General features: G+C 49.1%; 2 protein-coding genes across 2 annotated transcripts in view; both read left to right on the top strand.

Annotated features, from left to right (window-relative positions):
* Positions 1 to 356: 356 nt before the first annotated feature.
* On the top strand, positions 357 to 14890 carry ZNF469 (zinc finger protein 469). The gene has a single exon (XM_077831050.1). It carries the CDS (start codon positions 357 to 359, stop codon positions 13521 to 13523), a length of 13167 nt encoding a protein of 4388 aa, XP_077687176.1. The 3' UTR covers positions 13524 to 14890.
* A 12511-nt stretch (positions 14891 to 27401) lies between these two features.
* The window catches only part of ZFPM1 (zinc finger protein, FOG family member 1), a 119362-nt gene continuing 118833 nt past the window's right edge, over positions 27402 to 27930 (top strand). Inside the window, exon 1 of the mRNA XM_077830831.1 lies at positions 27402 to 27447. The gene's annotated coding sequence lies outside the window, so the exon portion shown is untranslated. The remainder of the gene's footprint in view (positions 27448 to 27930) is intronic.

Consider the following 27930-nt stretch of genomic DNA (forward strand, 5'->3'; position numbering starts at 1 on the left):
GCCAAGGTGTAGCTGACTCCGTGGGGCGTGGGACGGGAGAATCCAGACCCCCAGCTGAGCTGTGGCTTCCTCTTGCTCCATGCTGTTAGACGTGGCCATGTCCTTTGTCCCCGTAAGACTCATTGGGGTTTTTCTCTATTGTAGGTCCTATCCGGAAGCATGAGGCGAATCCCAGGTGCTCTTTACAAGCAAGACCTGCCCAGTAACCAGGATAGATGTGGGAGCAGGGTACCACTGCCTATTTAACCAAGCCTCATCCTAGCCGCCTAACAACGAGAGACCATGCTCGTGAAGGAAGGATCTAATCCCACAGATGTAAGGGAAACGATAGCCTTCTAGCCCTGCCCCTCGGTATCATGACAGGAGAGACCCAGTTTGTTTATGCCGTCAGTGATACTGAGTCCAGCTCCAAAGATCAAGACAAAGACTTTGCCTTAGAACATTTCAGTGGGAAAGGGGGGGGGGAGTTTAACGGCAGCTCCCTGGACACCTCGGAGCTGTGTTTGCACAACGGGACCGAGAGCGGGTCCCACTTCCCCAGCGTCAAGGACAAAGAGCCCCACAGCCAACGGGAAGCTGTGATCAGGCCGCAGCAAGCGGGCAAGATCGACTTCAAGTCCCTTCACAACAAGCCCAAGTTTTCCAGCGATGGCCCGTGGGGCAGCGTCAAGGGGAGTCCACAGTCTCCCACGGGGAAGAGCCGAGTGCGGGATAAGAGCAGGCGCGCTGGGAAAGGGGAGCGCGGTCACCACCAGCTCTACAGGCTCACCATTAGCAACTCTCGGTCCAACCCCACCATTGGCATCGCCTACCCCCAGCAGAAGGTCACCCCGCCCAAGAAGCCAGAAGTCAGCCGAGGACCCAGCTCAGGAAGCTACCGATTCCACGTGCCCAGCATCCCCGAGAGGGAGGCAGAGCTCGAGCAAGAGGACCTGAGCTTCAACCAGTGCTTCCCGGAGGTCTCCTCCAGCCTTACCTCCGGCAACTATACCTCACACACGCCAGCCGCCACACGCCAGAACCACAGCGGGAAAGGACAGCCATCGGCTGGCCTCCCCCACAAAAGCCCTGGCACTAACGGGCAGTTACACTATTTAGAGTTCCAGGCAAATGGGAATAAGTCTTGGCCTTCACCGGACAAAAGCTTCCTGGGTGCTAGCTATGGTATCTCTGCTCAGAAACCATGCCCCTTCCCTGAAAGTGGCAAAGCCAGCACGCACTGTCTGGGCTCCTTGCCATTCCAATACCCCTTCCAGCCGCTGCATGACGTAGCAAAGGATCCTTTCCGTAATGACACTACCAGCCAAGATTATATGGATGTTTCACTGGCAACTAACCAGGTGATTCATGGTGCTTTCGGCTTTCATTCTTCCTCCAGGGACTGGCAAGAGGAGGCTCTGAGCAACGGCTCCTACGAAACCGTAGCCCCAGAGGGAAGGACATATGGCCTGTCTTCTCAGCCAGCTCCGTTCCTACGTTCGCCAGCCCCAGGGGTCCAGCAGCAGTCCCCTCTGCCTTGCTACAAAGGAAGGAATGAGCATTCCGGTGAGCTCAATGGTGCTCTCTCTTCTTCTGGTGCTATCGACCAAACTCCAAGCACTTTCCAAGAAAACCAATCCGTTTTCCCACCTAGTTTACATGCGACTAGTATGCCAAAGCCAGTGAGTAAGGGGCAGCCTTCACTGAAAGACAATGGACCTAGTCAAAGGATACTGACCCAAGGTAGCTCTCTTCGAAGGAATATGCCACAGAACTCTCTACCCCAAGTGCACTTTCAGAACAAAGTTTATTGCGATTCCCCGGCGAGCGGCGTAAGCCCAGGATCGGTGCCTTTTGAGAAAACCATGCCCAGTACACCTCAAGCCCACCCCCGGCTCTTGCAAGCCTGGGATGGAGCCCATAAGGCGTTCTCTCCCGCGGACCAGACTTCAGCACCTTATTCAAACCCTCTTGGAAGTCAGTTCTCATTCGAGTGCCAGTCCAGCCCTGAGCAGAGGCAGCACGTGCAGAAAAACTCCAGGATGCCTTGGCAGCAAATCCACCTCACCTCGGCAGTGCCCAGCCAGAACAGGATAGAGCTATCCAGGCAGCTCACCAGCCAGAAGTTCCCATTCCCCCTGGGCACCTCACAATGGAAAGGGGGCAGCAGTCTGCAGAAAGGCACCCCCAGGTATCACAGCCAAAAGCTCCTGGCAGGGGAGGGTCTCATGGTGCAAAGGAGGGACCCCACCCGGCAGAGCTGTGGCTCAGCGAACGCTTTCTCCTTTGAAGGTGGGAAGGACACCGGGTCTCCCGCATGCGACTCCAGGAGCAAACCCCTCTTCTTCGGCGTAAGCCAAACGGTGCCGCCAGCCAGCTCCAGGAGCCCTCCCAATCCGCCGTTGGCTCTGCCGCCGTCGGCCTTGGTGACGGCTTCACCGGGCGAGTCTCCGCTCCCGTCGCCTGTCCCCAACCCCACCTGCAACAGCACGTGTTCTTCTCTCTCGCCTATGTCCAGCAGCCCAGTCACCCACAGCTTCGAAGACAGCCAGCTGCCTGCCACACTTACCCCGGCACCCCTCTTTCCCCATCCCTGCCACCCCTCAGACATCCTGAACTCCAGCTCACTCCACTACCACCCGCCAGACTCCATCAAGCCCTTCCACTTCCCCCTGGATGCCCCAAAGGACGAGCACCTTCTCAAATGCCTCCCGGAGACCCAGTTCCACAAGCCAGATGTCGACATGGGCAAGGGCTGCCTGGATGCCTTCGAGGGAGAGCCGCCTCCCCCACCTTACTCCTCCCATCACCTGCTGGCGAACTCGCTGAGCAGCGCAAGCCTGGACCAGCTGGACGTGCTGCTGACCTGCAAACAGTGTGACCAGAACTACAGCAACCTTTCCTCCTTCCTGGAGCACCGCCAGTTCTGTGGCTCGCACGCAGCTTTCCAGGGCGAGATGAGAGATGCTCCCAGGGGGGCTGAGGCCAGGAAGCAGCTCCCCCCAGAGTCCACGAAACACTCCCAAGCCAGGCCAGGCCCGTCGCTTTCTCCTGACACCCATTCGCACCTGCTTGCGATAAACAAGCCTGTCAGTTTCTTGTTAGATGGGGAAGGCAGAGGGGAGGCAAAGGAGGACCCACTGAAAGGCCATATATTTAATGGGCTAACCACAAATTCCTTGCCACTTACTGCTTCCGACTTAGGAATCGATGATGCCAAGCTGGACAGTCTGATCACGGAAGCACTGAATGGGCTGGAGTATCAGTCCGATAACCCCGAGATTGACAGTAGCTTCATAGATGTGTTTGCTGATGAGGAACTCACGTCGGTGAAGGGCACAGGCAACGGGGTGCCGCACAAGGTGAAGGATGGCCCAGCCTCGGCGAACAAACTGAAGCACGCGGAGAAGGACGAGAAGCCAACGAGTCAGTCAAAAGTCGTCTGTTACTACGAAGAGGATCATCCCAGCGGAGAGCAGGCTCAGAGCAGAGTGTCGGGGACGCAGCATGTTCCTAAGAGGAGACTGGCAGGCAAGTTCACAGACCGGGAGAACAAGAGGCTGGAGAAATCCAGCGTCATGGAGCTGGCACAGAGCAAGGCTGCAAATCGGGTGACGACTGATAAAGCACAGCCTGACAAGAATACCAAGCTGAAGGTGGGGAGGAAGGGTGATGGCGGCTCTCTTACTCCAGGGACTATAACCAAACCTGACTCTGATAAAAACCAGCCCAGAAGCCTTAGTGAAGATGCTTATCTGAAGAGCGAAATCAGGCCCAGTGGTACCACCCAAGGCCCTGCCAGTAAGAACCCCAAGCTGCTGCGGTACTCGATGAAGGATGTGAAAAAGCGGAAGCCAAAGAGCGGCACGTGGAGTAAGGAGCTCATTCATAAAATCGTGCAGCAGAAAAACAAGCTGCACAAGCTGCATGCGAAGAGCGAGAAGAACGCGCCAGGCTCCAGAGCCGCCGAGAGGCGGCTGCCAGCAGCCCAGGACAGTAAATTCGGCGAGTACGAGTACATTTCGGATTCCGATGCTGAAGGGGTGGCGAATGCCACGCTGCACGGCAGAAAGAAGCCGGGGTCAGCGTTGAATGGGAGGGCCAAGCACAGCTTCAGCAGGAGGCGCTCAGGGAGAGGTGAGAGGGCCAAAGAGAGAGAGCCAGCCTGGCCCTACAGCCAGAAGAGAGAAGGTCAGGAGCACAGGCGGGCCCCAAGCAATGAAGCAATAAAGAAAGATGGCGTTGCAGCCAGAATCCGAAGGCGAAGCAGCCGATCGTCCACCGGCAGCAATCACAGCACTAGCCTGTCCAGTGAAACCGGCGCTAGCCCCCCAAGCACTGAAAGGGCCGACTCCGACAATGAGAAGGAAAGTGTCCAGAACAGAGGATACCCAGAGAATTCTGAGCACATCACACGACTTCCAAGGAACCCGCTGAGCCTTCTTGACAAAGAGTCTCTAAAGACGAGCAATAAAACCAAAGCGAGCTTTTCCAGAGGGACAAGGAGGTTTGGGTCAGCCAAATTTTTGCTGACTGGCTCCACGACACATCACAGCGATAGGTCACACATTTCTCCGGCAGGTTATAGGAACAAGGAAAGCTCACCAGAAAGCAAAGAAAAAGAACATCACAGCAAAGACACCTTCAACAAGAGTCCCGTCAGACTTTACTGTAAGGAGGACGCAGAAGAGCAGAAAGGAGCCATTAGCCATGCAGCTGAGATAGCGAGACCTATGCCAGACGCTCAAGATTCCACTGATTTGACAATGACCAGTCAAAGGCATCCGTTTGCTGCTTATAATGAGGACACCCTCGCTTACCATACAGAAGAGTTAATTCCTCCCTCTCACATTGGTACTGATGCCAGCCCTGGACATGTGAGTGCTACCTATTCGCCTGCTGGACTCAAGTACTTAAAGGAACATGGACTTTGCGATGACCAGAAAGATTATGCTGCTCCAGTCGGCTGTTACAATGGGGATCCTGTTGGAATGATGCTAGCCATCAAAGGACCCGATACCTATGTGAGCACTGATGACACACTTTACGACCACAAAGACCTGTCCAGTCGCTACGATCCTCACCTTTTCTCAAAGCCCCCAGCCGTGGGGGCCTCGCACATTGACGATATGTACTTATGCCAGGGTGACATTAGCACCAGTTCATTTGAGCAGAAGCACTCTGATTTCACCCCCTTTGCATCAGAAAATCATCAGACCAAAGTGTCTTCCCCTCTTAGCTTTGACTCCTCTTCAATGTTCGGGGAACTTCCCGGAGCTGAGTTTGATAATCCATTATACGACAGCGTCGCCACAAGTAAGGACACTTTTGTCCCATTTGGATGCAATCCACCCAGCAAAGCCATGCCGTTTGAGCAGCAGTATCCTCCATTTCTTCAAGAGAAGGACTGGGATCTAATGGAGGAAGTGTCTCCAATTTTGTCAGAAGACATTGGTCAGTTTCATACCCTTTCGGTGGAAAAGCCATTAGCTAAGAAATTCCCAGATGAGGGAGCCATAACACCCAATCAAATGTCTTTACCTTTGTCAGACAGGATTGGAGATTATAATGTAGCTTTTATTAACAATATATCAGATGATGAACTGGAGATCAAGCGATTAGTTACAGAACTGGAAAGTCAGCTGCAAACCAGCAAATTAAACAGTGAGGCATCCAACGTCCATCAGAAATCTGAGCAACACATCAGCACACAGCTGAGAAAAGCAACTGACCAGTTTTCGCCTATACACATGGATCAAGAGACAGGGAATGAAAAGGGTTTGTTCTTGACAGATGCTCTTGGGAATACAAACCTTCTTCCCACAAAAGTCTGTGTGGGCCAAAGTTTAGTGAATGAGAAGCCTACAGTTCCCAACATCGATGGCAACTATAAGAACCACCAGGATTCTTGGCCCTGCCCAACGGAGTTTAATTCTTTAGAATCAAACATGTGTACACCAGCTGCTGAAGATTCAATCTCTATAGATCATTTCTGTTCCAAAGAGGCCTGCGATCAGTTCCCAGAAGCTCTGAAGGATGCTGAAACTTCCAAGGAAAGTGACTCCAGAGAGATGGAGAATGAACCTACCCGGGTTATCCCTGATTCATGCATTCCAGACAAATTAGAGGCTCCAATCTACACAAACCATATGATAAAAAGCCCTGCCATTGTTACTGATTCCTTGTTCCCTAAAACTCTAGAGGCAGCTGAACTAAATAAACATGATATTTTTCCGTCCCTGCCAAGTAAACACGGAGCTGAGGGGTTTTCCGAGCCAGGGAAAATGGATAAAACCTTTGATGATCCTCCAGAGCTGGAATCTTTCAGCAGCCACGTTCCAAATCTGAAATGTGAATTTGGGTTTCGGGAAGATCGGGTCCCCACCTTGGATCTCGCTTTGTCTTCTCATGCCAAAAATGACATGGACTCAGAAGAAAGACCTTTAGACAAAGCCGAGTCACCGAAAGTGCTAAAATGCTCAGTGCACTTCGAAGGTGATGACAATGAACCTGTTTTATTGGAAGAGACTGAAGAAAGTAAGGATCCTGCAGTCTACCAAACCCCAGGGCCCTTTCACAAGGCTAGCAACCGGAAAGCTTTATTATTCGATATACTGAGTGTGTCCAAAGAGACTGGTTGTGGTACAGAAAAGGTGCTAGCCTCCCAAGAAACTACCGCAAACCCATTACAGCAGCTCCAAATGTTTGTTGCCCGGACAGTCAAGAATAATGAAGAAGAGCTAATGGTGCCATGCTTCCCAATACTGCTCTCTGCCAACCACCAACCTTCAAATGCCAATCTCCAGTCTGAGCAGGAAGAGGAAGGCCTGGGCAGCTTGGAAGGTGAGAATTCAGCATGTCATCATGCGTCTGTAGAGGGGAACGAGCCCATGGGAGGAGAGGCAGAGAGCATGGCTACCACATCAGAAGCAACTGGAGTTTTTCCAGAGGCAGGTGAACAGCTGGAATCGTTCAACGAAACAGACACCTACACTGCAGAGCAATCCCCATTTGCGAACCACAAGCTGCACAATAATGTAACAGAGCTGCAGCACTTAGCAGATGAATGTTCAGAGCCGAGTGACGTTAATATCTGTGCAGATGGTGTATCGCAAGAGCATAATAACCTCTCACCATGCGGCAGCGCAATGGTAACCCCATTGCTAGGGCAGGTAAAGAAAGCTGATCAGATTGTGGAGGAGCAGGAGCAAGATAAAAACAAAGCAACCTTGGCATTTAAAAACCACAGAGAATCCTATTTAAGCCATAGTTTGTTTGAGAAAGAAACATTAGGCAATGCACTGACAGAGACACTAAAAGTAAACACTGTTGAATGTAATGCTTGGTCTGATAGAGCTAGTCATCGTATGCAGTTGTCATGCACCGTAAAAAACAAATGCATAGGGTCAACCAACAACCACGTAGGACATGAGACACAGCTTCCTTGCAGTGTGCCTTTGGGTCCTGCTAGCTCTTTGAATCCTTCTGAAGATCTTCACCAGGAATATAATTTGTTGCATGAAACTAACATCTATTCAGTAAATGCTCAGCTTCCTGAAGACAGCAGTGGAAAGAAAAAGCAGGCCCTTGATGCTTGTCGCTCTAAAGAGGACTCTCTGGCCAGTTTGCCTTTACAGACTAGCTTTTCTCGCCACAAATATTTGCAGAACAGTAATAATGAAAATGTAGAGTTCTCTGACTTCAGTGTGCAGCTCTCGGAAGAGGATAGATACACTGCCCCTGTGCTTAACACAGAGACTCAGTCAAGTTCATTTACTGTAAAAAGGTTCAACTCTGATTTGGAGAAAAATCTAGTTTGCTGTCCCACACAAAATCCTTTAGAGCAAGGAAAATGGAAAGACACACATGTCTTTCCACCCACTCTTCCGCAATGTAACAACACTGCTCCCACACCTTTGGATGCTATTGGAAACATTCGTCAATGTCTTGCCGAAGACATTCTAAATAATTTTGGGCAGTCTGAAAAAGAAGGACCAGCAAAACCTCATGTTCCACAATGCCCCGGTGAGTTGGCAGTTTCTGCTTTGGAGATGGAAAGCCCCCAGAAATTGCAAATGAACGACTGTATTCTTCCCTGCGTGCCACCTCTGGATCAAAAAGACACTGATAATGGGCCGCCAGAAAGCACTTGTGCTGAGCCGTTATGCCCTCTTTATAAAGGAAGGAAGACATGCACCACCACAGACATGATTATTAATTCTCAGTCAATGCCTCTGCAGAGCATCCATGCTTGTCAGCCCACACCAGAAACCAAAGATTACTCAACGCAGCCCACTAATCTTTCGCCAATTGGAGAAAGAGACGGAGAGGTAAAGTTAAATCAAGAAGAGGAGCTTAAAAAGTGCCATTATAATGGAAATAAACATCAAAAGGAGCCAGAGTCCTCATGCAATAGCTTTGTCATTCAACAGATCCCAACAGTTGTAAATATTGCCTTTGGAAGGACAGCAGATTCTGGCCCTGTTGATCAAAAGGGCCACCAGTTTACAGATGTGCCGGAGACAAGACCTAGTGACCCCTCCAAAAATGTGGCTAACAGAGAAAATAATTCAAAAGGAGATGACTTGGAAAGCCATGGGGCTGAGAGTCCTGGAGGAGGCGGCAGTTGTACGGTAAATAACATGGAGCAAGAAGAGGAGAGTGGCATGTTTAAAAATATCCCAAATGCATCCAGAAACGGGCACCTGAAAGAAAAGAAACAAAATGGCCTCCAAGTCACTTGTGATATTTGTTCAGCATCTTTTAGATCCAAACCAGGGCTGACCAGGCACAAAGCTGTAAAGCATCGGACGAAAAACGACGGCACGTTGCTGCCAAGCAAAACTTCAAAGTTCAGTTTGAATCTGCTGGAGAAAACATCTAAAATGTCCAAAAAAGTCTCTCGGAAAAGCATAAAGACCACTGCCAAAGAGAGAATGAATAACACACAAATGCCAACCAGCGCCGTTGGACACGTCTCCAAGAAAACCTGTGTGGGTCAAGAGAAGGAGCCCAATGCACAAATGCAAGAAGTAGTTAGTCGGGTGCTCAGTGACCTCAGTGTCATATCGCTTGAAGTGTGCCATGAACGTCATCACACAGATATTCTGAGTAAAGAAACAAAGACAAAATCGCATAGCTCAGAGACAGGGGGATTGGATGAATCAGTGTCAGAAAAGCCCTGTCCTAGAAAGCAACCAGGTAAACAGGGAAAAGGTAGAAGAAGCCAAAGCAAAGATCCTGGGGGATTAAGTAGAAATTTAGAGAAGAAACTAAGTAGAAAAGCAAGAAGAAGGAAAGTAAAGATGTTTCCCAATGAAAGTGAAGTCAATGAATTGTCTGACCTGGAGAAGAATGCTATTGATGGTCCTTCCAATGTTGTTTCCAGTAGAATCAACTCCAGTCTGTTAAATGTGATTGAAGACCTGGCTGAGCCAAGCAGCTGCCTCTCAGCAGAGGAACAAGACAGGCCATGCTCACCCCAGCAGTCTCACACAGCAAAACAGTCACCTTGCATAATTAAGCATTCCGATGAAGTGGGTGATTGGGTAGTCTCTTCCAAGGAGACAGGCAGACAGGAATCACTAAAGGTCCCCGAGAGCTGTCAAAAGCAGATGGAAGATCCAAGTCAAGGAGAAAAGGCACAGGCCAAAGGGAAATGGGCAAGTGGGTTCATGAAGCAAGTGGAGAAGGGGTTGAGCAAGGTATGCAAAGAACAGCAGGATGATGGTGGTGGCACAAATGTGAAGGAATGTGAGAATTCCTTGGGAAAGAGCCATCCTGGGAATCATAGTAGTGCCTTCAGGCATCCCTTGAGTCCTGCCAGAGCAGATCTGTCTTTAGAAACCTGTGAATCTGAAACGGCCAACAAGGATCGCACTAAAGGCATGTTGGAAAATGCTTCTGATGACAGCCCTTGTTCTGCAGAGTCAAAGCCCTGGGGAAAGGGAGAGTTGCTACAGAGCAAGGAGTCCTGCACTGGTGATGCAACTGAGCCGGACCTTCAGGGTTTATTTGATGATGACATCACATTCTCACAGCTGTTTCCAAGGGACAACCAGTTCACCCGGAGGAAGTGCACACGCGTGTACGGGAAACGAACCAAGAAACCCAAACCTGTCACTGATGCAAATGTCGGGCCAGTGGGTGCCATAGACTTCTTTCCCATCCGGCTGGCTTCAGACCTCAGTGAAACCAGCTCTTTCTGTGTCACCAGGGACGATCCTTGTGAATATGAAACCATCTCCATTGACGATGCCTTGATGCTAAACATGTGTCACAGCAGTAAGCCAAAGGGGTGTGATGCCAGCTCCACCGCTTCCACAAATATTGCACTGCAGCCAGATTATGAGAGAAACAGCCAAAGGAAGGAGGTCATTGACCTGGAGGATGATAACATGTTAACCTTCCTATGCCAAAACAACCAGATGGAAAACATTCCGAACTTGAACGTTTGGGAAAGTCTTGAAAAGGAGGCAGAAAATGTTCCTGCTGATGAAATACTGTTCAAGTCCCCTATGGAGCTTGCAAATGAACATTCAATAGCAGAAACTAGTCCAGAACCCCCAGAGCTGGAAGAGGAACCCTTCAACAGCAAGATAAATGAGGACCGAGGCTCACCTGAGTTTCATACGATTGACATTGAGATGTTGAATGCAAAGTTCAAGATGCAGGACATGTGCTTTTTTAGCCCTTGCAAAGATAATCCTGGCCATTTGGATGAAAGCATGGTGAGTTTCAAGCAGAAGCCAAGCCAGCATAGCAAACACAGCAAAAATAAGCTAGAAGATGGGAAACCAGGCAAAAATCGCAATGATATGAACATCAAGACTAAGGATAAACAATACAAATGCAAAGTGTGTTTCCAGTGGTTTCTCACCTTAGGGGAGCTGGACTTTCACAAACTCACCCATAACCCTTCCCCTCCACCTACCTGCTATATGTGTGTCCAGCGCAAATTCAGCTCAAGGGAGCAATTGAGGGACCATTTAAAAGAGAAGCATGCAAAAAACAAAGCTGGCTTGTGGGCCTGTGGAATGTGCCTGAAGGAGATTTCCGATGTCTGGATGTACAATGAGCATCTCAGAGAGCACGCCACGCAGTTCGCTCGGAAAGGTCAGGCTCAGAAATCAGCGATGGGTCTGCCCACCTGCTTCAGCGAGGCCAACGCTGCGGTCACTCACTTCCTGCACACCATCATGTATCGGAAACCAAACAAGTCATCCAAGCTGGTGGATTCTACCAGCAAACACCTTGCCAGCAAAGAGAACAAGAGCCCAAAAGAGCCACCCCCAGACCAAGAGGCAAAGGTAACTAAAGATGCCTTGGAAGGCAGTATCAGAATTAAACCAGCTTCCTCCGCCTCCAGCTCTTCCAAAGGGTCTGCCAGTCCATCTCCAGACAATACGCCAAAAGGTGAAAGCACTCAAAAAGCTGTCCCCATGCATCCGGACTGCAAGGATCCTTCCAGAGATTGCCATCACTGTGGAAAACAATTTCCCAAGCCCTTCAAGCTCCAGCGTCACTTAGTGGTGCACAGCTTACAGAAGATTTACTTGTGCCACAAATGCCCGATGTTCTACCCGGAAACCAAAGAGCTTCGAAGCCACCTGAGTCAAGATCATGGGATAGCAGAGGAACCAGAGATCAAGCACACCACGCTGTATGCGTGTGAGCTCTGCGCGGACGTCATGCACGTCATCAAAAAGTCATTCATATGCAGCATGTGCAACTACACCTTCTCTAAGAAAGAACAGTACGACAGGCATATGGAGAAGCACCTGGCAGGAAGCAACAAGACTTTCAAATTCAGAGGGGTCATGAGGCCCGGCATCTCCTCCAAGGGCGGCAATGAGAAAATCAAAGAGGAAAACTGTCCAAGGGAGGACACGCCACCACGCAAGAAAAGGAAGATCACACACCATGGCAACTTGGATCCATGCAACTCACCTGTGCACCTTGACCATAGTAATGACCTACAGCTAGCTGATGTGCCTTCACCACCTCCCAGTGAGTCCTGCCCTGCAACAGGCGGTGGTCGTGGAGCAACTGTGCCCCAAACCTCTGTGAAAACGGAAGACCTCGTGGGTGACTTCTCAGACCTCCTGGCTAAAATGGAAAAATCTCAGTTCGATACCCTCCCGCCGCCCCCTTGCCTGTCTCCCTCTCTGCCCCAGGCGGTCGTGGGTGATCCAGAGCTCAGTTACACCACGACGTTTTCCATCGAAGAACTAGACAAAGGAGCCTTTGATGGGAAGCCTCTTCCTTTCCTGGACTCTTCTGAATTTCATATGGACCTTGCTAGTTTAGCTCATAACCAGGCAACGGATGGAAAGCTATCTCCACCTCATCTCGCTGAGAAACATGGGCATGCAGATGGCCAAGAAAAGCCAACCCTGGGCAATCAAAGAGAACCTGCGGTAGGGCTATTGGACAGTCCCAGTTCACGAGAAGAGCCTGTCGACGAGATCCCTTGCCTCAAACTAGCTAAGAAAATCCCAGAAATTCCTGCACCAAAAGTAGAAGCTCCACAGGCCAAGGACACTCATAAAACGTTGTGGAGCAGCCTGAATGTAGATGATGTAGCCCCTAGGGAAATTGCATCCAAGCCCAATTATTCAGAGTCCACCTACCCCTCTCTGCCTCTGAAGGACAAGACAGCATCACCTGTTCTAAACAGGGCTGCCAAAGATTCAGCCCCTCCGAAGAAAACCACAGGCACTCAAGTGAACGACGAAGCTGCCTCCGCTGCAACGGGTACTGTGGGCAGCACAGAGGAGATCCAGAAACCCTGCTCACTAAAAGACAAAGCCATGCCTGAGACGGGCGTCTGCACCAAAGACAGCAATGCCAGTGCCGGTGTCAGAGAAATAGGATGCAATCAAAACAAACCCTTAAGTCAACTCAAAGCTGAAGGAGTGGCCAACCCTGTGAAACACAGCCACTCGGATCCAGGTAAACCCTTGGACAAGCCAGCTCTGAACGGGCCTGGAAAGCTGCACCCAAAGAAGCGAAAAGAGCACAAGTCTTCGAGTCACAAAGGCAGCTCGGCCTCCAGGGAGAACATTGAGGGACATGGGAAGAAGAAGAAAGCCCGAACACCGGGCCCTGGGAGGAATGACGGGGCTGGAGAGCTCAAAAGAGCCGAATGGACTAACAACGAGGCTTCTGCCCTTTCCCCCGGGAGGAGGGAAACACACTGCAACAAACTGATCCCCAGGCCCAGAATGTCAGGAGTTGGCAACCAGCTGAAAAAGATGGCACTGGACACCTACAATCAGAAGAAGGTGACGAACCGTCATTCCAATGGAGACCTGAAACGTAAGAAGGACATCCTGGGGAAAACCTTTCACCATCTTCTCGCCAAAGGCCCCGCCACGTCCCTACACAGCTCTTTAAACAGGCACAGAGCTGTCCAAGGTGCTAAACCTGCTGACTCTCACAATTACAGGACAGCCGAATCCCAGAACAATCTCCTAAGCCAACTGTTTGGACAGAAATTAACGAGCTTTAAAATTCCTTTAAGAAGAGATACTTCAGAGTAATTTATGAAAGTGACTTATGGTGATCCTCAGCTGCTTTCATGGGGTTTGCAAGGGAAAAATTATCAAAGCATTAAATTCGTTTGTGTAGCGTGATTTTTCTGTCTAGTTTAAATGAACTTGCACTGCAGCCCCTGTGAAATAGTTTGCTTTGTGTCTACTAATCTACTTTAATTCACCTGATTTATCATGCAAATGCTAGAACTTTGATGTTGCTGATGATTTTCATGAACTGAAATTGTAATCGCTTTGGGCAGACTGAATCGTCAAGAGCAATTGCTTTATTGCAGAAGTGCTGAGGTTATAAGGATACTTGCAAATCTCAGACCCTTTTGAGACTGCTTCTGTGTTATCTTTGTACAAAGTACTTGAAGAGATGAACTTCATTCCATGGACGTCTTATTCAGAAGGTGCAGTACACTGTAGAAAGCAATTTTTTTAAAGATTTTGCACAAATAATCCTGTACAATTCACTCAATTGGGAACTGGCCTACGACACGATAAATTAAAAAAAAATTAAATTAAGAATCAAATGCCACCTTTTTTGACACCTTTTCTTGTCATTCCTAAGAATTTGTTTCTCCGTTGCCAAGAAAATAATGAACTAGCTTGCTTGCTGTGTGGGCCTATTAGAGTGTTTCAAACTTTGGTGCCATTATTTGACCACTGTAGATTATGTAAATGCATGAAAAATGAGAATAACGCTAGCGAACTGCACCCTGACATTTGTGACAAACTTTTTTTGTTCCACGGATAAAACTGTCCCAAGTTACCAGACCAGAATAGTACTGTCCAAGTGACCGTAATGGTATAACTTCTAAACTATCTTACTGTATTGACTTAGTAGCTATATAGGTATCAGCTTTTTACTATGCAGTTACTGGTGCTATTTTTATTTTGTAATGTGAATACAGACTTCCTTGATTTAAAAATAAAAGGGAACAGATAGGAAGTAGCAGTGACCTGTAAAAGAAATCAAAGCAGGAAAATAAAACGTTTTATAACATCCTGTATGCTGGTACTCCGTAGTGTTAAAAAGGTTATGTCATGTTATCGAGCAGGTATACAACTGAACTTTGAACCAGAAAGAAATCTCAGGTGCAAATGAGGACATGGAAGATACTTAAATACTATTGAAATACTCCCAAGTCAAGGAGGTGAAGTAATGCACTGATGTGATATGAACAAATAGAGTACTTTGCGTCTGTCCTGCAAAAAAAAAAAAAATGTTTTTAGTTTTAAAAGGGGAAAAAGTGGCTTTTTCCTGTTAATATGTATCTTTACTGTCCTTTGTATTGTATAAAAACTATTGTAGGTAATTTACCTTGGGTGCAATGTGTTATGTCAAAAGTTTTTATTTTGATATTTTGTCAGAGAGGAAAGAGAGAGCAAGAAATGCCTTTTTATTATGTCGTATGTGTCCTATTAAAGTGCCTCTTTAATATTGTTAAATAAAGTATGAGATGAAAATATGGGGTGGTACTGTAAAATCATACCTAATTAATCCTTTCAAATATATTCCAATATTTTCACAGAAACTCCCAGACTCTGTGGAATTTGTCAGATGTTTTTCTTTCTTTGGTCTTCTTTCCCGCACTGCGTACACACAGCCAAGCCCCAGTTTTGCTGGGAGTTTGAAGCCAGGGACTGTTTATTACTCTGTGTGTGCACGCACGTCCATGCACATGTACGGGTAGGGTTACACACACACTAGGATCTGGTGTGGTCTATAACCACTACAATAATAATAAAGAATAACTTGCTAGCTTAGGTGACTTCTATCCATCTAAGGTACTTAGATGGCCCCATTACCACAGTAACTGTCCTCACAGCACCCCTTTGTGGTAAGGTACTGCCATTATCCCCCTTTAACAGATGGTGAAACTAAGGCCTAGAGAGATGAGTGACTTGTCTAAGAACACAAGGCATTGTAGGGTGGAGCATGGAGTTGAACCTGGGTCTCTCAGGCTCCAAGCCCCTAACCACTAGGCCATCATTCCTCTTGTTGCTGGATGGGAGTGTTTCAATAACACTTATCTCACCTATTGTGCTTTTCATCCAGACCTCTCAAAGCACTTTTCCCAGAAATGGTAAGTGTCAGTTATCCTCATGCTGCACACAGGGAAACAAAGGGGCAGAGACTTACCCAGGGTCATACCCTGTAGGTCAGTGCCAGAGCTGGGACTAGGAGCCAGCCAGCTTAGTGCACTGTCCACTGAGCCATGCTACCTGGGCCCTAATAGCACCATCACTGCCAGGATTCAAGATGATTTCGATAAGATGCGCTGGGAAGCAGGCAGTGAGAAAGTGAAGGCGGCCGATCCAAAGCGGCCTTTCTGGCTGGTGAGGAGAGGACCCTCACTGAGAATGATGGCTGATTGGCTGGAGATTAGTGGGGATTGGGTTAAAGAGCTATAAAATTTGCCCCAACTTTAAAAGAGTCCGTGTAGCGTGGGAGGCCTGTGTGACACACTCCGGGCAAGAAGCCTAGCTCCGAGAGAGGTGGCTGTAGATTTCAAAGATGGAGGTTAGTCGGGAAGCTTGCCTTACGCAAAAGCCTGCTCCAGTGATTTAGTGTAACCTGAGAAAGCTTGGTTTTAGGCAGAGCCCGCTATCAGCCTAAGAAGATTTCCTTTAATTGGACAAAGGCTTGTTCTAGTTCTGGGGGTTTTGCTTTAGCTGGCAACTATATTATTGTCAAGTGATGCCCTAAATTATTGCCATTTTTGTGGGACGTAAAATTAAAAGAGTCTATTTTGTCCTATGTTTTTAATGCTCCTGTGTCTTTTTTCTACCTCCTTCACCTTCACTGTACCTGAGTCTGCAGCCCACAGTTTACATGCACTAAATCACTGTGTGACATGGCCCCATTTATCTATGTAGGTTTATATACCCCCCATTCATGACCATGGTATCCATGAGTCCAGTAACTAGAACTGTGGAACTGCTACACCAGAGCAGGTCAATGGTTCATCTAGTTTGATAGCTTATTTCTAGCAATGGCAGGTGCTTCAGGAAAAATCCCCCATAATGCACCTGTGTCTGAAATACCAGAAGGGGCACAAGAGAATTTCTACCTGACCCATAGCTTATGCCCTGACGCATGAGGTTTTTGACTGCCCTTGTCATTTTTGCAGGTGGCCAAACTGGTTTAGATCAGATAAGTGGGGACAGTTAACTTTTGTCTCATTATTTTTTCACTTTCACACTCCACTGCCCTTTTAGTAGTATCAAGGATCTGACCTGCAGCAAGGAGAGAGTACGTTCCCACAGGTCACCCAGCTGCACTGCCAGAAGTAGGCGCTTGGAATCTTGTGAGACCACATGATTATCCCAGGCCAGATTTGCAGCCCCAGTAAGTTAGACTATGCAGCATCTAAACTTCTGCATGCTTATCTCAAACAAAAACAACCCTTCTGAGGTTCAGCCCTCGCTAGTCATTGTATCCTAGTGGGTATCATTGCACTGGCCCCTCCTCCAGCCCCACCTCCAGCCGTTGCTCAGCCTGGTCACCCAGAACGACGTGCGAGAAGCCCTAAGGGGTAATGGAGCTGCAGCAGAGCCATGTCGCTCCCAGCTATGACAGCTAGCAGAGAACAACTCCTAACAGAAAGGATCCTAACAGAAAGGATCTCGCCTTCCGAGAAATGACCCTGTTTGAGAAACCCACCTGATCCTCTAAAGCCAATGCTCGGTGCAGAAAAGCTCTCCCACTGTTGCCCCATTCCTAGGCCAAGTCATTCGGAAAGGTGTGACAACCAATGTGACAACAATGTGTGACAGCGACCAGCATCCTGGATGCCTCACAATCAGGTTTCAGACCGGGTCAGCCTTCGACAGCCAAGACAGCCTCCTCATGACAATGGATGGAGGCCACAGCTCAATGCTTATCCTACTTGACTTTCGACCACAACGTACTGCTGCCCGACTTACGTGATGTAGCTGGAGTACTACACTGGTTTGAGTCATTCCATCACGACCCCAAAGTGTGGTGATGGGCAACTGCTTTTCACCCCTGAAGTCCTTCGTCTGCAGAGTGCAATGGAGCGTTACGGTCTGCTTCAATAGCCACATAAGATCACTGGGCATCTTGCTATCTCTCCATGGACTCTTCTGCCAGCAGTGCACCTATCTCACCCAGCTGAGTGTCTCTTCTTCCATGGATGCAACCAACACCATCACAAGGAAGTCACAATGCCCAAAGGAGATAGCTACCTGGATAAAAAGCAGCTGGCTTAAAGGCAACCCAGGCAAGACCAAAGTAATAGGAAACTTTGTGTAATGGGAAATTTGGAATAATTGGCCAGGTCATTGTCCTCCCCTTCCCTTGAGGATGCCTGCTCCCCCTTTGTCTAAGTGATGCAATGCCCCAGCATCCTGCTTGAGTCAGCACTTAGCTTAGATGGTCAAATATCCTTCATGATTAAAAAATATATATATATACCTTCTTCCACGTCCAGCTGGCTTGGGAACATCTGCCCTTCCTCCGGGATGGGGATTTGGCCACAGTGAGCCAGGCACTCATCACCTCTGGACCAGGTTAGTGTAACTCACTGTAACGGGGGCTACCGCTTGCCCAGAAAGTCGCAGCCAGCGTCCTTATTGGGGCAGGCTGCTGTGAGTCCATCATCCCTGTGCTCGATGCTGCCACTGGCATCCAGTCCACTTCCACCTGTCTGTCCTCATCTCCAAAGCCTGGAGCAGGTCAGGACACAGCCCCTGCAGTGATCACCTCTCCAGCCACGAGCCTGTTCTGGAGCAGTGCAGCTCCCCAAACTCGGGGATAGGGGTGCGAAACAAATCATCGGTGGGTGAGCAGGGTCTGCCTATGGGTTGAGCCTTTCCACCACAGCTGAATGAATAAGGGAGAGGGAAAGACAAGACAGAGACGTGTCTGTCCCGGACAGAGCCTCTCTACCAGGAAGAGGAAAAGAGCAGAAGATTCCTTCAGTCCAGTAGGGACCTCACGGAGCAGCCTTAATTTGCCTGGTAATGAATTCTGTAGAAAATCCTCCCCTCGGTAGTATGGAGGTGAATCAGCTCTGTAGCTGACCCCAGGGCTGGAATAGCACGGGGGCTGCAGGTCAAGATTGAGGGGCATCTGCAGAGCTGAGAAAGGAGGGGGCCAGGTCTGGAATGGCAGAGGGGGCTGTTGGTCAGGAATGAGGTGAACTGGCAGTGCTGGGTGGGTGACTGCAATAGTGAGCAGTAGAGGGGAGCGGAGGTTCCTGGTCATGGTTGGACGGAAATAGCAGTGGGGCTGAAGGGCAGAAGGATTAAGTGCCTCGTCCCAGATCATGCAGCAAGTCACTGGAAGAGCCAGGAGCATTACCCAATCTCCTGACTTCCGGCTGTCTTGCTCTAACCATTGTGCCATGCCTCTCCTGATATTGGAGCGCCAGGAGCCCCGAGTGTTCAGTACTGTGACCCCTGCAGCCCCAGGGAACAGGCTGCGAGTGGAATTCAAGGACATGCAGTCATGCTGATGTTCCCACCACTTGGAGGTATCACTGGGAGCTGTCCAAGTAACAGGAGAGATGGTAGCTACCAGACGGATAGTTCACATCAGTTAACATTCAGCCCGATCCCCAACATGAATTGGTGTTGCCAGCATTTTTCCTAAAATGGGGAGGGAGCCTCAGAGAAACGTTGGTTCCTGAGACGACTGGAACAGTGTCTAGTTGATGGCATGACACACTGTTCATATAGGCGGGTTCCCCAGAGCCCAGAGAGTAGGGCTTATGATGCATGAAGTCTTCAAAGCTGCCTACTGGATTTAGATGCGCAGGTCCCATTGAAACTGATAATGCAGTGAACAGTCGCAGCTGTACGAGTCCATGATCAGCTCAGCGAATGATCACATCTCCCCAGAGACAACCATGGTGCACGTGACACTTAGAGGAACCAGCTGGTGCCAGGCCAGTTTGCACAAGGACGGGTAGGGAGAAGAAAGGGGGTTGAGGTAACCTGCTGCCTCAAATGCAGAAAAAAATAGACGTGGAACAAAACCAGATCTCTGACTCTGGGCTTCAGATCTCTGTCAGGGCCAAATCAAAGCCCACGTGAATGCCACCAAGCTTGGGGGACTCAATCCATATGGAAAGGACCTATGTGCCTCATGTGTGCTATCTTATCAGGTATGTAAGTTACATATATGTGTATGGAATGATCACACATGAGATCATACATAGTCATGTATGATTCATGCAAGTCCAATATATAACAACAATGTTACTTAGATGGCAGTTAGAGAGATATTGTCTATTGTTACTTAACAATAGGTTTTGGACCGCTGGGCCATATTACCACCAGGTTCCGGAATACTGGCCCATATCTGAGCCTCAGGTTTGGGATGGCTGGTCCTTATACTAACACCAAGCTGGGGAATCCTGACCTTGTGTGGGGCTGGCCAGCAGTGGCCTTTAAACTTCATCAGTAAGACGTCCCAGGGGAGTTTGGTGCTATTTCCCTGCTTGTGCAGCACGCCCTCACTAAAGACTCGGATGCGCACTGCAAATGAATGAATTTGGCACATTAACAAGCAGGTCAACAAAAACAACACGATGAGCCAGGGCTATGCATCTTAGAACCCCTTTGTTCATTTCATTTGGTCAAGTGCACTTTAGTTTGAATTTCTGATGCTGTCATTGTGGAAATGTAAAGAAACCTGAGTCACTCTCCTGTCTACTGGGAGGTGGTAGATTTTCTCCAACTCTGGAGGTCTTAAAATCTAGACTGGTTGCCTTTCTGGAAGATACATTTCAGGCAAACTCACATTATTGGGCTCAGTGCAGGGGTAACGGGATAAAATTCTCTGGCTTCTGTTATACAGGAGATCAGACTAGATAATCCCACGAGCTGATTTGGCTTTAAAATCTCTGAACGGTTTGCAAAGAGCCCCCCATTGTTTTTGCATAGTTTATGAGGTTTAGTGATGTGCAGATCAACAAGCTGCTACTGCATTTCAGAGCTTGGAAGGGAATGACATGGAATGATGCTGGTGTCTTGTCTGTGAGGGAGAGGGACTCATCTGGCATAATTTGGTCAGTATCAGTTTGTCCTCAAGGTGACCTCTGCCGACACAGCACTGAGGTCTGAAGGTAGGAGGCTGGCACAAAGCGTGAGCATATTATATTCTTTAATTATTGTTGCAATCATAACATTTAAACGCTGTCAGTGAGAGATAGCTCATAACCGCAGGCTAGAATCCCTGCCACTTGGGGCTTGTAACGAAAACTGCAGGATTAATTTGATTAATTGATAGAATTATTTTCCAAACTACTCTTTTGTTTATGGAGGCTTAAAATGCTTGCCGCCTGCACCCTCCTGGTGTGTTGCAGAGTGGAGATAAAGCCGGCTGAAAATAATTAGTATGGCTTAATTTAAGGGAAAAATAACCTCAGAAGAATTTTGCAGAAAATTTAGAGCATCACGTTTTAGTTGTTTTGGCAGGAAATATTATAGAGTTGGAAATAGGACTTTTATGCTTTGTCTCGACTATATTTCACCAGGGCTACAAACCCTCCAGAGAGAGGAATATTTCATTCCTGTTTGCTCTTGCATTTTTCTTCCTCCTCCAGATTCATTATGGCAGTGCCTCAAAAACAGCTCGGCGGAAAGCAACAGGTTTAGCTGCAGGGCACGGAAACGTCGGGGTTTTATGCGGTTGGTCAGTTGTTCTTATTGTCTTAATATACTGGAGCCGGCCCCCGTCCTACCTGGGCAGAGGAGTCTGTCTATGCTATAAGACTGGAGTCTGCCTCTGGGGGTGGGGAGGGATGGGGCGTGTGACAATGCCCTCCGGTGACTGCCCCACAACAAGGGTGAGTGACCTAGGCCCCGATTTTCAAAGATATTGAGGTGTTGCTGCAGTCAGCATTGCAATGTCTAAGTGATTTAGGAGCCCAAGTCTCATTTTCAATGGGGTTTGAGGTGCTTAAGAGCCAACGTCTCATTGACAGTGGATGGGATCGAACCACTTCTGAAAATGAGAGTTAGGCTCCTAAATCAGTTAGGCATTGCATCGCTGACCGCTGCAACTCCTAAACTCTTAAAAACCCTGGACCCTGGCAGCACGGCCCAGGAACAGGGTGCTCCTTTAGTTCCAGTGGCAGGTGCCTGCGGGTTCTGGCGCTCAAGGCCCAGTGTTCTAGTCCTGTCCTCTCAGTGTCTGTGTGTGATTCATCTGGTACTAACTGTACCTGTCATCTGTAGCTCAGGATTTCATTGCAGGGTGTAACTGAGAGCAAAACTGTGCCCAGTGTGTCTAGATCCAGACCACTAGTAACTTCCATTCAGGCTAGCATTAGCAGCATGTGAATCTGATCTGTCTGCCTCCTCCCTCTCATAACTCTGACCCCTGCCATGCCCCAGGGACAGCAAACCTCTGATGCTCGTGTAGGCTTTGGTTCTGTGGTTTTGGGCAGGAGACAAGGAAATATTTACAGATGGGGAGATACTTGATTTTCTACTTTCCCTTTTGCAGGCAAAATGTGTCATTTTTATCTCCTCTGAGCTGTGCAACCTGAGCGCCCCTCACATTTCAGCTCAGAAAATGGCTTGTGCATAACAAGCAGCACAACAGGACCCCTGCTGGAGCAGGGGAGCCTCCCAGATCGGAGCTCTTGCCTGGGAAAAAGAACCCCCCCATCCATCAGTCAGACTCAGCTCCCTGAAGCCCTTGAGTTTGCTGAGACCTGCATTATCACCAAGCGGCTCTGGTGCATTTGACACTTAGAAGATTGCAGGCCTCCACCAACATAATTCCAATGAGAAAGGAAAAGCTGGTTTGCTTTTTGCAGCGAAAGATTAACTCTAGTTGCGCAGCGGCTACCCGGGAGAAGAGAGACTTGTGTCGGGGGAGGCAGGGGGAGAGGCTGTGTGTGGGAAGAGCTACAATAGGTGTAACTAGGAGGTCAGATGAGGTTCAGATCTGAGCAGACATAGGAGACGCTGACCCGACACTATCTGTAACTAGGGACAGAGGGGCAGGTCCTCAGCTGGTGTCAATCAGTGGAGTTTCATTGATCCTCCGCTGGTGTCAATTGATGGAGCTCCATTGACTCCGGCGGAACCCTGCTAACTTACACTGCTGGGGATCCGGCCCATTGACTAAAACAGGAGCTGCGCCGATTCATCCTCGCTAGGGATCTGCCCCCCACCCCCAACTCCACTGGCACTCTCCTGATTTACACCAGTGGAGCATCCAGCCCAGGATTTTGCATCCTGTATTGTTTTGGAATTTGGGATCAAAAGGCAGGTGAGACAACGCGCCAGCAGACATGCCAAACCTGTGCAAAAAACGCAGAAATTGGGCTTGATTTTGGCTTAATGGGCTTGTGAGTTGCTTGTTGGCTAGTTTTTGGCTTGTTGTGGCTTGTTGCTTCTTTTTTTTGATCAGCTCCCGGCAAGCAACAGCAAGGAGGGGAGAGAGTCAGGGGTGCACAGCGGGCCCGCCACAGGCCCAGACTGCACGCCAGGGGGATCTAGTCACACGGAGTCTTGGGGTTCTCCAGGGATTGGCTTGTTTTGGCCTTGTTTTGAAATGGGATTCGCTTGGTTTTTGGCTTATTGTGAAAGTCGGGGTGCTTTTTTACTGCGGGAAAGTTGGCAACCGTGCGCACCAGTACTAAGGGGGAAAGGGCTGTGCCACATTGTTCTCTTAGTGGGTTATTCCCACTTCGGAAACTTTATGAATTTGCACTTGAAGCCTTTCCTTGCCATCCTCCTGTCTGGGGAGGTCGGTGGGGGTGCCATCCTCTCCAGGCCCTACAGGGCCGGGGATTCAGGCCGATTTTCCTAAGACTGAGCAAAGCCCAGTTCTGTCTGGAGAAGCCCTGTACCTCCACATTGCCACAACCCCTCCCCGGCCCCTCTAGTCCTGAGTGAGCCCAGCAGCCATGATCTTCTCTAAATACCACTGCTACTCAAACCCCAGCACGGGGAGGGGGAACTGTAGTGCGCAGGGGTGGGGAGCTTGCATAAGTTAATGCTGCCCCAGTCAGCACTAGCTTGAGTTGGGATTTCCCCTGGCACTGGTGAGGATGCAGAGCTGTAAGATAATGGCCTTTGCAGGGCTTGATCGCTGGAGGGCACACACAGAGGATGGCATGTAGCCAGCATTCTCAGTGCCCCTGGGCCAAGATCCATCTCTCTTGCAGGGCATTTGAACCCCTCTCTTCTTTTCCTTTTTAGACGACAAATGGAAACGAATGCTCTCGAATGTTATGTTCATTGCATAGAGAACTCAAGAAAGCAACTGGAAAAGTTTTATGCCCAAGCAAATTATGCACAGCAAATAATTGAATTGACCAGTGCAGCCCGCTTTTCTGTCCACAACCTGATTGTGATCTTTACGGGGGGGGGGGGGGGAGGTGTTGTTGCTGTTCACAACCATTGTGCCAAATATTTCACACAAGTGAACACTAGCTTCTGGTTCAGTTGTGAACCGCTCAGTGTTCAGTTGCACTGTGCGATTGGTCACCCATGGCATGTGACGTTACGTATATGTTATTTGATATGTTTAGCCTCTGGGGACAAAAACAAACAGGGAGGGCCCTTTTCCTGTTCACACGTCATCAGCCAACGTTCAGAATGGGTGACAGAGCTACTGTGCAGAGCAAAAAAGAAAAAGAGAGAGAGATGTCAAAATGGCTGTCTGAACGTTTTGGGTGCAAAATGTTCACGCTGCTTTTCCTTTCCACAGCCGTTCTCATGCATAACGCCTTGCTCGGCGCAGCCAAATGCTTGCAAACCTGTGAATAAAAAGCCCTGTGAGTAGCACCCAAGCAGGCTGGCTAGGATTTAACTGTGAGAATCTCCGTTATTTGCTCAGCTCTATTCCTTTGCAAATCCAGTACTTCCCACAGCAGCTGTTTGCTCCCAAAAGTGCACACAGAATTCAGCTGACCTGGCTTCTAAGCCGCACGCCTAACTCTTCTAGCTTTAGGGCTTTAAGCTCCTCCACAATGCGTTGGGTATGACGAGAGGTACCATGGGCGTGAAGCTGCCATCAAAGGCTAAAGGGGTTTTATTTTAGGAGACTAAATATATTCTAGAGTTAAAAATGGGCCTTCATTCCAAATTAGTCATGGTTAATCTATCTCCCACTCCCCCTACACACACTTTACTGACAAAGAAAACCGGGGCTAGCCATCACTGGCCATTTATAGCTGACCTAAGCCATGGGAGTGAGCACCCGTAACTCCCATTAGCGTCAATGGAAATCACCAACCCTCCGCACCTTTGACTATCCTGCCAAGAAAGACTTAGTGCCTGGACTTGAATAGCATCACTTGACTCTCGGGATGAGCCTGTCTCTTCCATCTCTGGCATCTACAGTATGACTCTGTGATCATAGTAATAAATCACCTCCAAGACAAAAGGCATCCAGCCGCACGTCCTGTACGTCTCCAGGCTGTGGAGCTAAACGTCAGTAACAGCAAACTACACATGCGTGCGTGCACGCACCCACACCCACACACAGATTCTAAGTCCAGAAGGCACCACTGTGGTTATTTAGTCTTCCCCCCCACCCCTCCACACACACACACACTTGTATGGCACGGGCCATGGACCTGCTCCAAAATAATTCCTGGAGCAGATCTTTTAGAAAAACATCCCATCTTGATTTAAAACTGTCAGTGATGGAGAATCCACCATGACCCTTGGTAAATTGTTTCAGTGATTAATTACGCTCGTACTCGTAGGGGAACACGTCTCACCTCATTGTTGCTAATGCATCTTCATTTAACGTACAGGGAGATGTCACTGAGGTTGCACCAGGAGAGGAGAATGTTGTTTGCGAGGATTGCAAGAGAAGGGGGGTAGTTGTTGGGCAGAATATGAGAGAGAGCGAGAGTTGCCTTTGGTGATCACAGCATTTAGAAGCGAAGGGACAATCTGCTGTCGGGCAGAAATGCCTGCAAATCCCTCCAGGAATCAGCTAGCGGAAGGCGGCTCCCAGGGAATACCATTGCTGCACATTGGTGCTACAGAAGATCTCAGGAAGAAAGAGTGAGATAAAGAAGAAAACATGAAAGCTATGGCACTCCCCGTGTATGTTGGTTGTAGCCGATCCTCAGCCACGCCACCTCCAGCTGTGATCTCAGCAGATCGCACATCAGGTCTGGTCTGGTCAGTAGCTGGATTGGAGACAACAAAGGAAGCCTCGGTGTTGCGGGAAGTGGTGTCACTTTGGCCTCTGAGTCAGTTGTGAACTCCTGTCCCCGAGGAACATCAGGAGACACTGTGCTGGTGGACTCGCCAGCTTTTGCAGATGGCAATAACCTGAGACCGTTGAATGTGGTCATGAAAGAACCCCTGGCACTTTCCCCCCAAAGTTAGAGCTGTTACCCCTGTTTCCTGGTCAAATTCCAGTAGGGTAACAGGCTGCCAACCTAGATGTCGGTGTTGTTTAGTCCAGATTTACGCTGGGGCAAATGAGAGCAGGACCAAGCTTTCCCCGTAGAAGCGGTGAAAAGCAGCCCAAGTATTCCATGGGGCTGGCAGGCTGGTATTACAGAGGCCTTGCTGGCACACAGGTTTGTACTGACTTAGTTGAAACAGCGTGACCCTCCCATGCGGACTCGGCTACACAACGCTGTGTTGCCATTTTAGCTTGTGTCAGAACATTAACCTCGGGGATGTAGATGCTGCCACTGCTCTTTTAATACAGGCCAGAGTCATCTGCATTGCTGTTTTTTGGTTTACCCGAAACCTTTCTGGTTTCTTACGATCATAGACCAGCACCTAAGAACCCACAGCACCCAGCGGATGTTTGTAAGTGGGGTATGTTACAACGCCAGGGAGGGATTGGGTGTTTTTCCCCCTAGGATGAATTAGCTTATTATAAATAAAGAGGTTGCAGCAGAGGGCGTAGCCACCAATCAGGACTGGGTCCCCATTATGCTGGGTACTTTATAAACTTATGAGATGACACGGCTCTGGTCAAGGAACCTACCATCTCTTGTCTCTGCAGAGCGTCCCATTGGCCTCGGTACTGACACAGCCGTGCCTTTCTTTGGGCTGCGTTTGTCACGAGGAAAGGCACACGTGGCACCAATTCGTGCACAGGTGAGAAAAGGCGTTTGAGGCAGTCACTGCAAATTCAGATTAAACCGCTTGAAAAGCCTCTGAACTACCATTAAGGGTTTGGCAGGGAATTGTCCAGCCTTTAGGAACAAACCAAGGCCCTGGGATGAATCTCACACACGAGTGAAAATTGGCCTGGCCAGAAGGTGGCAGCACGTTCTACATCACTCTCTGGCAGCGAATTGAGTGTGTGTGTGTGAGTGTGAGTCTGCAGCTTCAGAGCCAATGGGCAGAATCCTTGGGGGCGGGGGGAGACTGTTCTCGTGACTTCACTGCATATTCACCGAGACGGTTCTGCACAGGTGAGGCCTGCCCCATGCCCCCATGTTATGAGGGCCCCGTTGGGTCCGACCAAACTCAGTGCAGGTCAGCGTTCCAAAATACACCCAGGGCTCGCCGCGTGGCCCTGCCCGCACCCCCCGCTGAAGCGCAGCCGCGGCTGGCCTTTCCCGTTACATTCTTCCACCAACACAGTCTCGCTCGCTCGCTCTGTCTCTCTAATAATATCACTACAGATTAATGGGCACTAATACAAATGTACACAGCTCCATAAAAAGATGTCACCTCCCGCACAACGGGAATCAGGGCTGCTGGCAAATTATCTCTGCACTGCAGGCGTGTAATTCACTCCTCTGGAAAACGTTCTGTTTATTCTGTTACATGAGAACAGTCGCTCTGCAAACACGACTTGAGCAGGGAAAAGCACAAGCACACACTCACACTTGCACACAGAGGCCGTGCAGCTAGCCTTGCTGTCAGAACCATTATCTGTGGTTCATGTCCCTAGTGAATGCGCAGCACCAAAGTCTGCAAGATCAGCCGCACCTCGATGAAGGTAATTGGAACCGATTGGCTGCTATGGCCCATTGGCAGGATTGGGCCGCCCGCTGCGGAGATTACAAAGCCTGAGCCCCATTTGGTGCAGGGAGTAAGAGGGGTTTGGGAACACAAGGGGCTGGAGGGCGTCTATCACAATCATGCAGAAACCCCAGGATTTGGTCTTTGGTAAGAGGCACTTGTCCAAAGCAGCTGCAGCTTCGTAGGCCTTGGGGATCTGACAGGCCTTGGTGTAATGCCAAAAGTGAGCTGGGCCAATTAAAAGGACCCTGGCAAGGAATGTACAATTCTAAGGAATAAAACCTGTTTCATTCTGTCAGGGTGTGTTTTCCATCCCAGTGCATGCTCACTGGTTTGGTATTGCAGGGTTGCTCTCAGGAGTATCAGGCTACATGCTCTGGTTTGTCATTGTTGGGTTGCTTGCGAGTACTGGGATGTAGTCACACTGGCTGAGGATTTGAGGACTGGTTTGTTATTGTCG

Source organism: Eretmochelys imbricata, chromosome 12 (genome assembly GCF_965152235.1).
Source record: "Eretmochelys imbricata isolate rEreImb1 chromosome 12, rEreImb1.hap1, whole genome shotgun sequence".
Classification (NCBI taxonomy): Eukaryota; Metazoa; Chordata; order Testudines; family Cheloniidae; genus Eretmochelys; species Eretmochelys imbricata.

Coding starts and splice junctions, on each gene's coding strand:
- ZNF469 (XM_077831050.1), top strand. CDS start 357: ATGACAGGAGAGACCCAGTTTGTTTATGCCGTCAGTGATACTGAGTCC.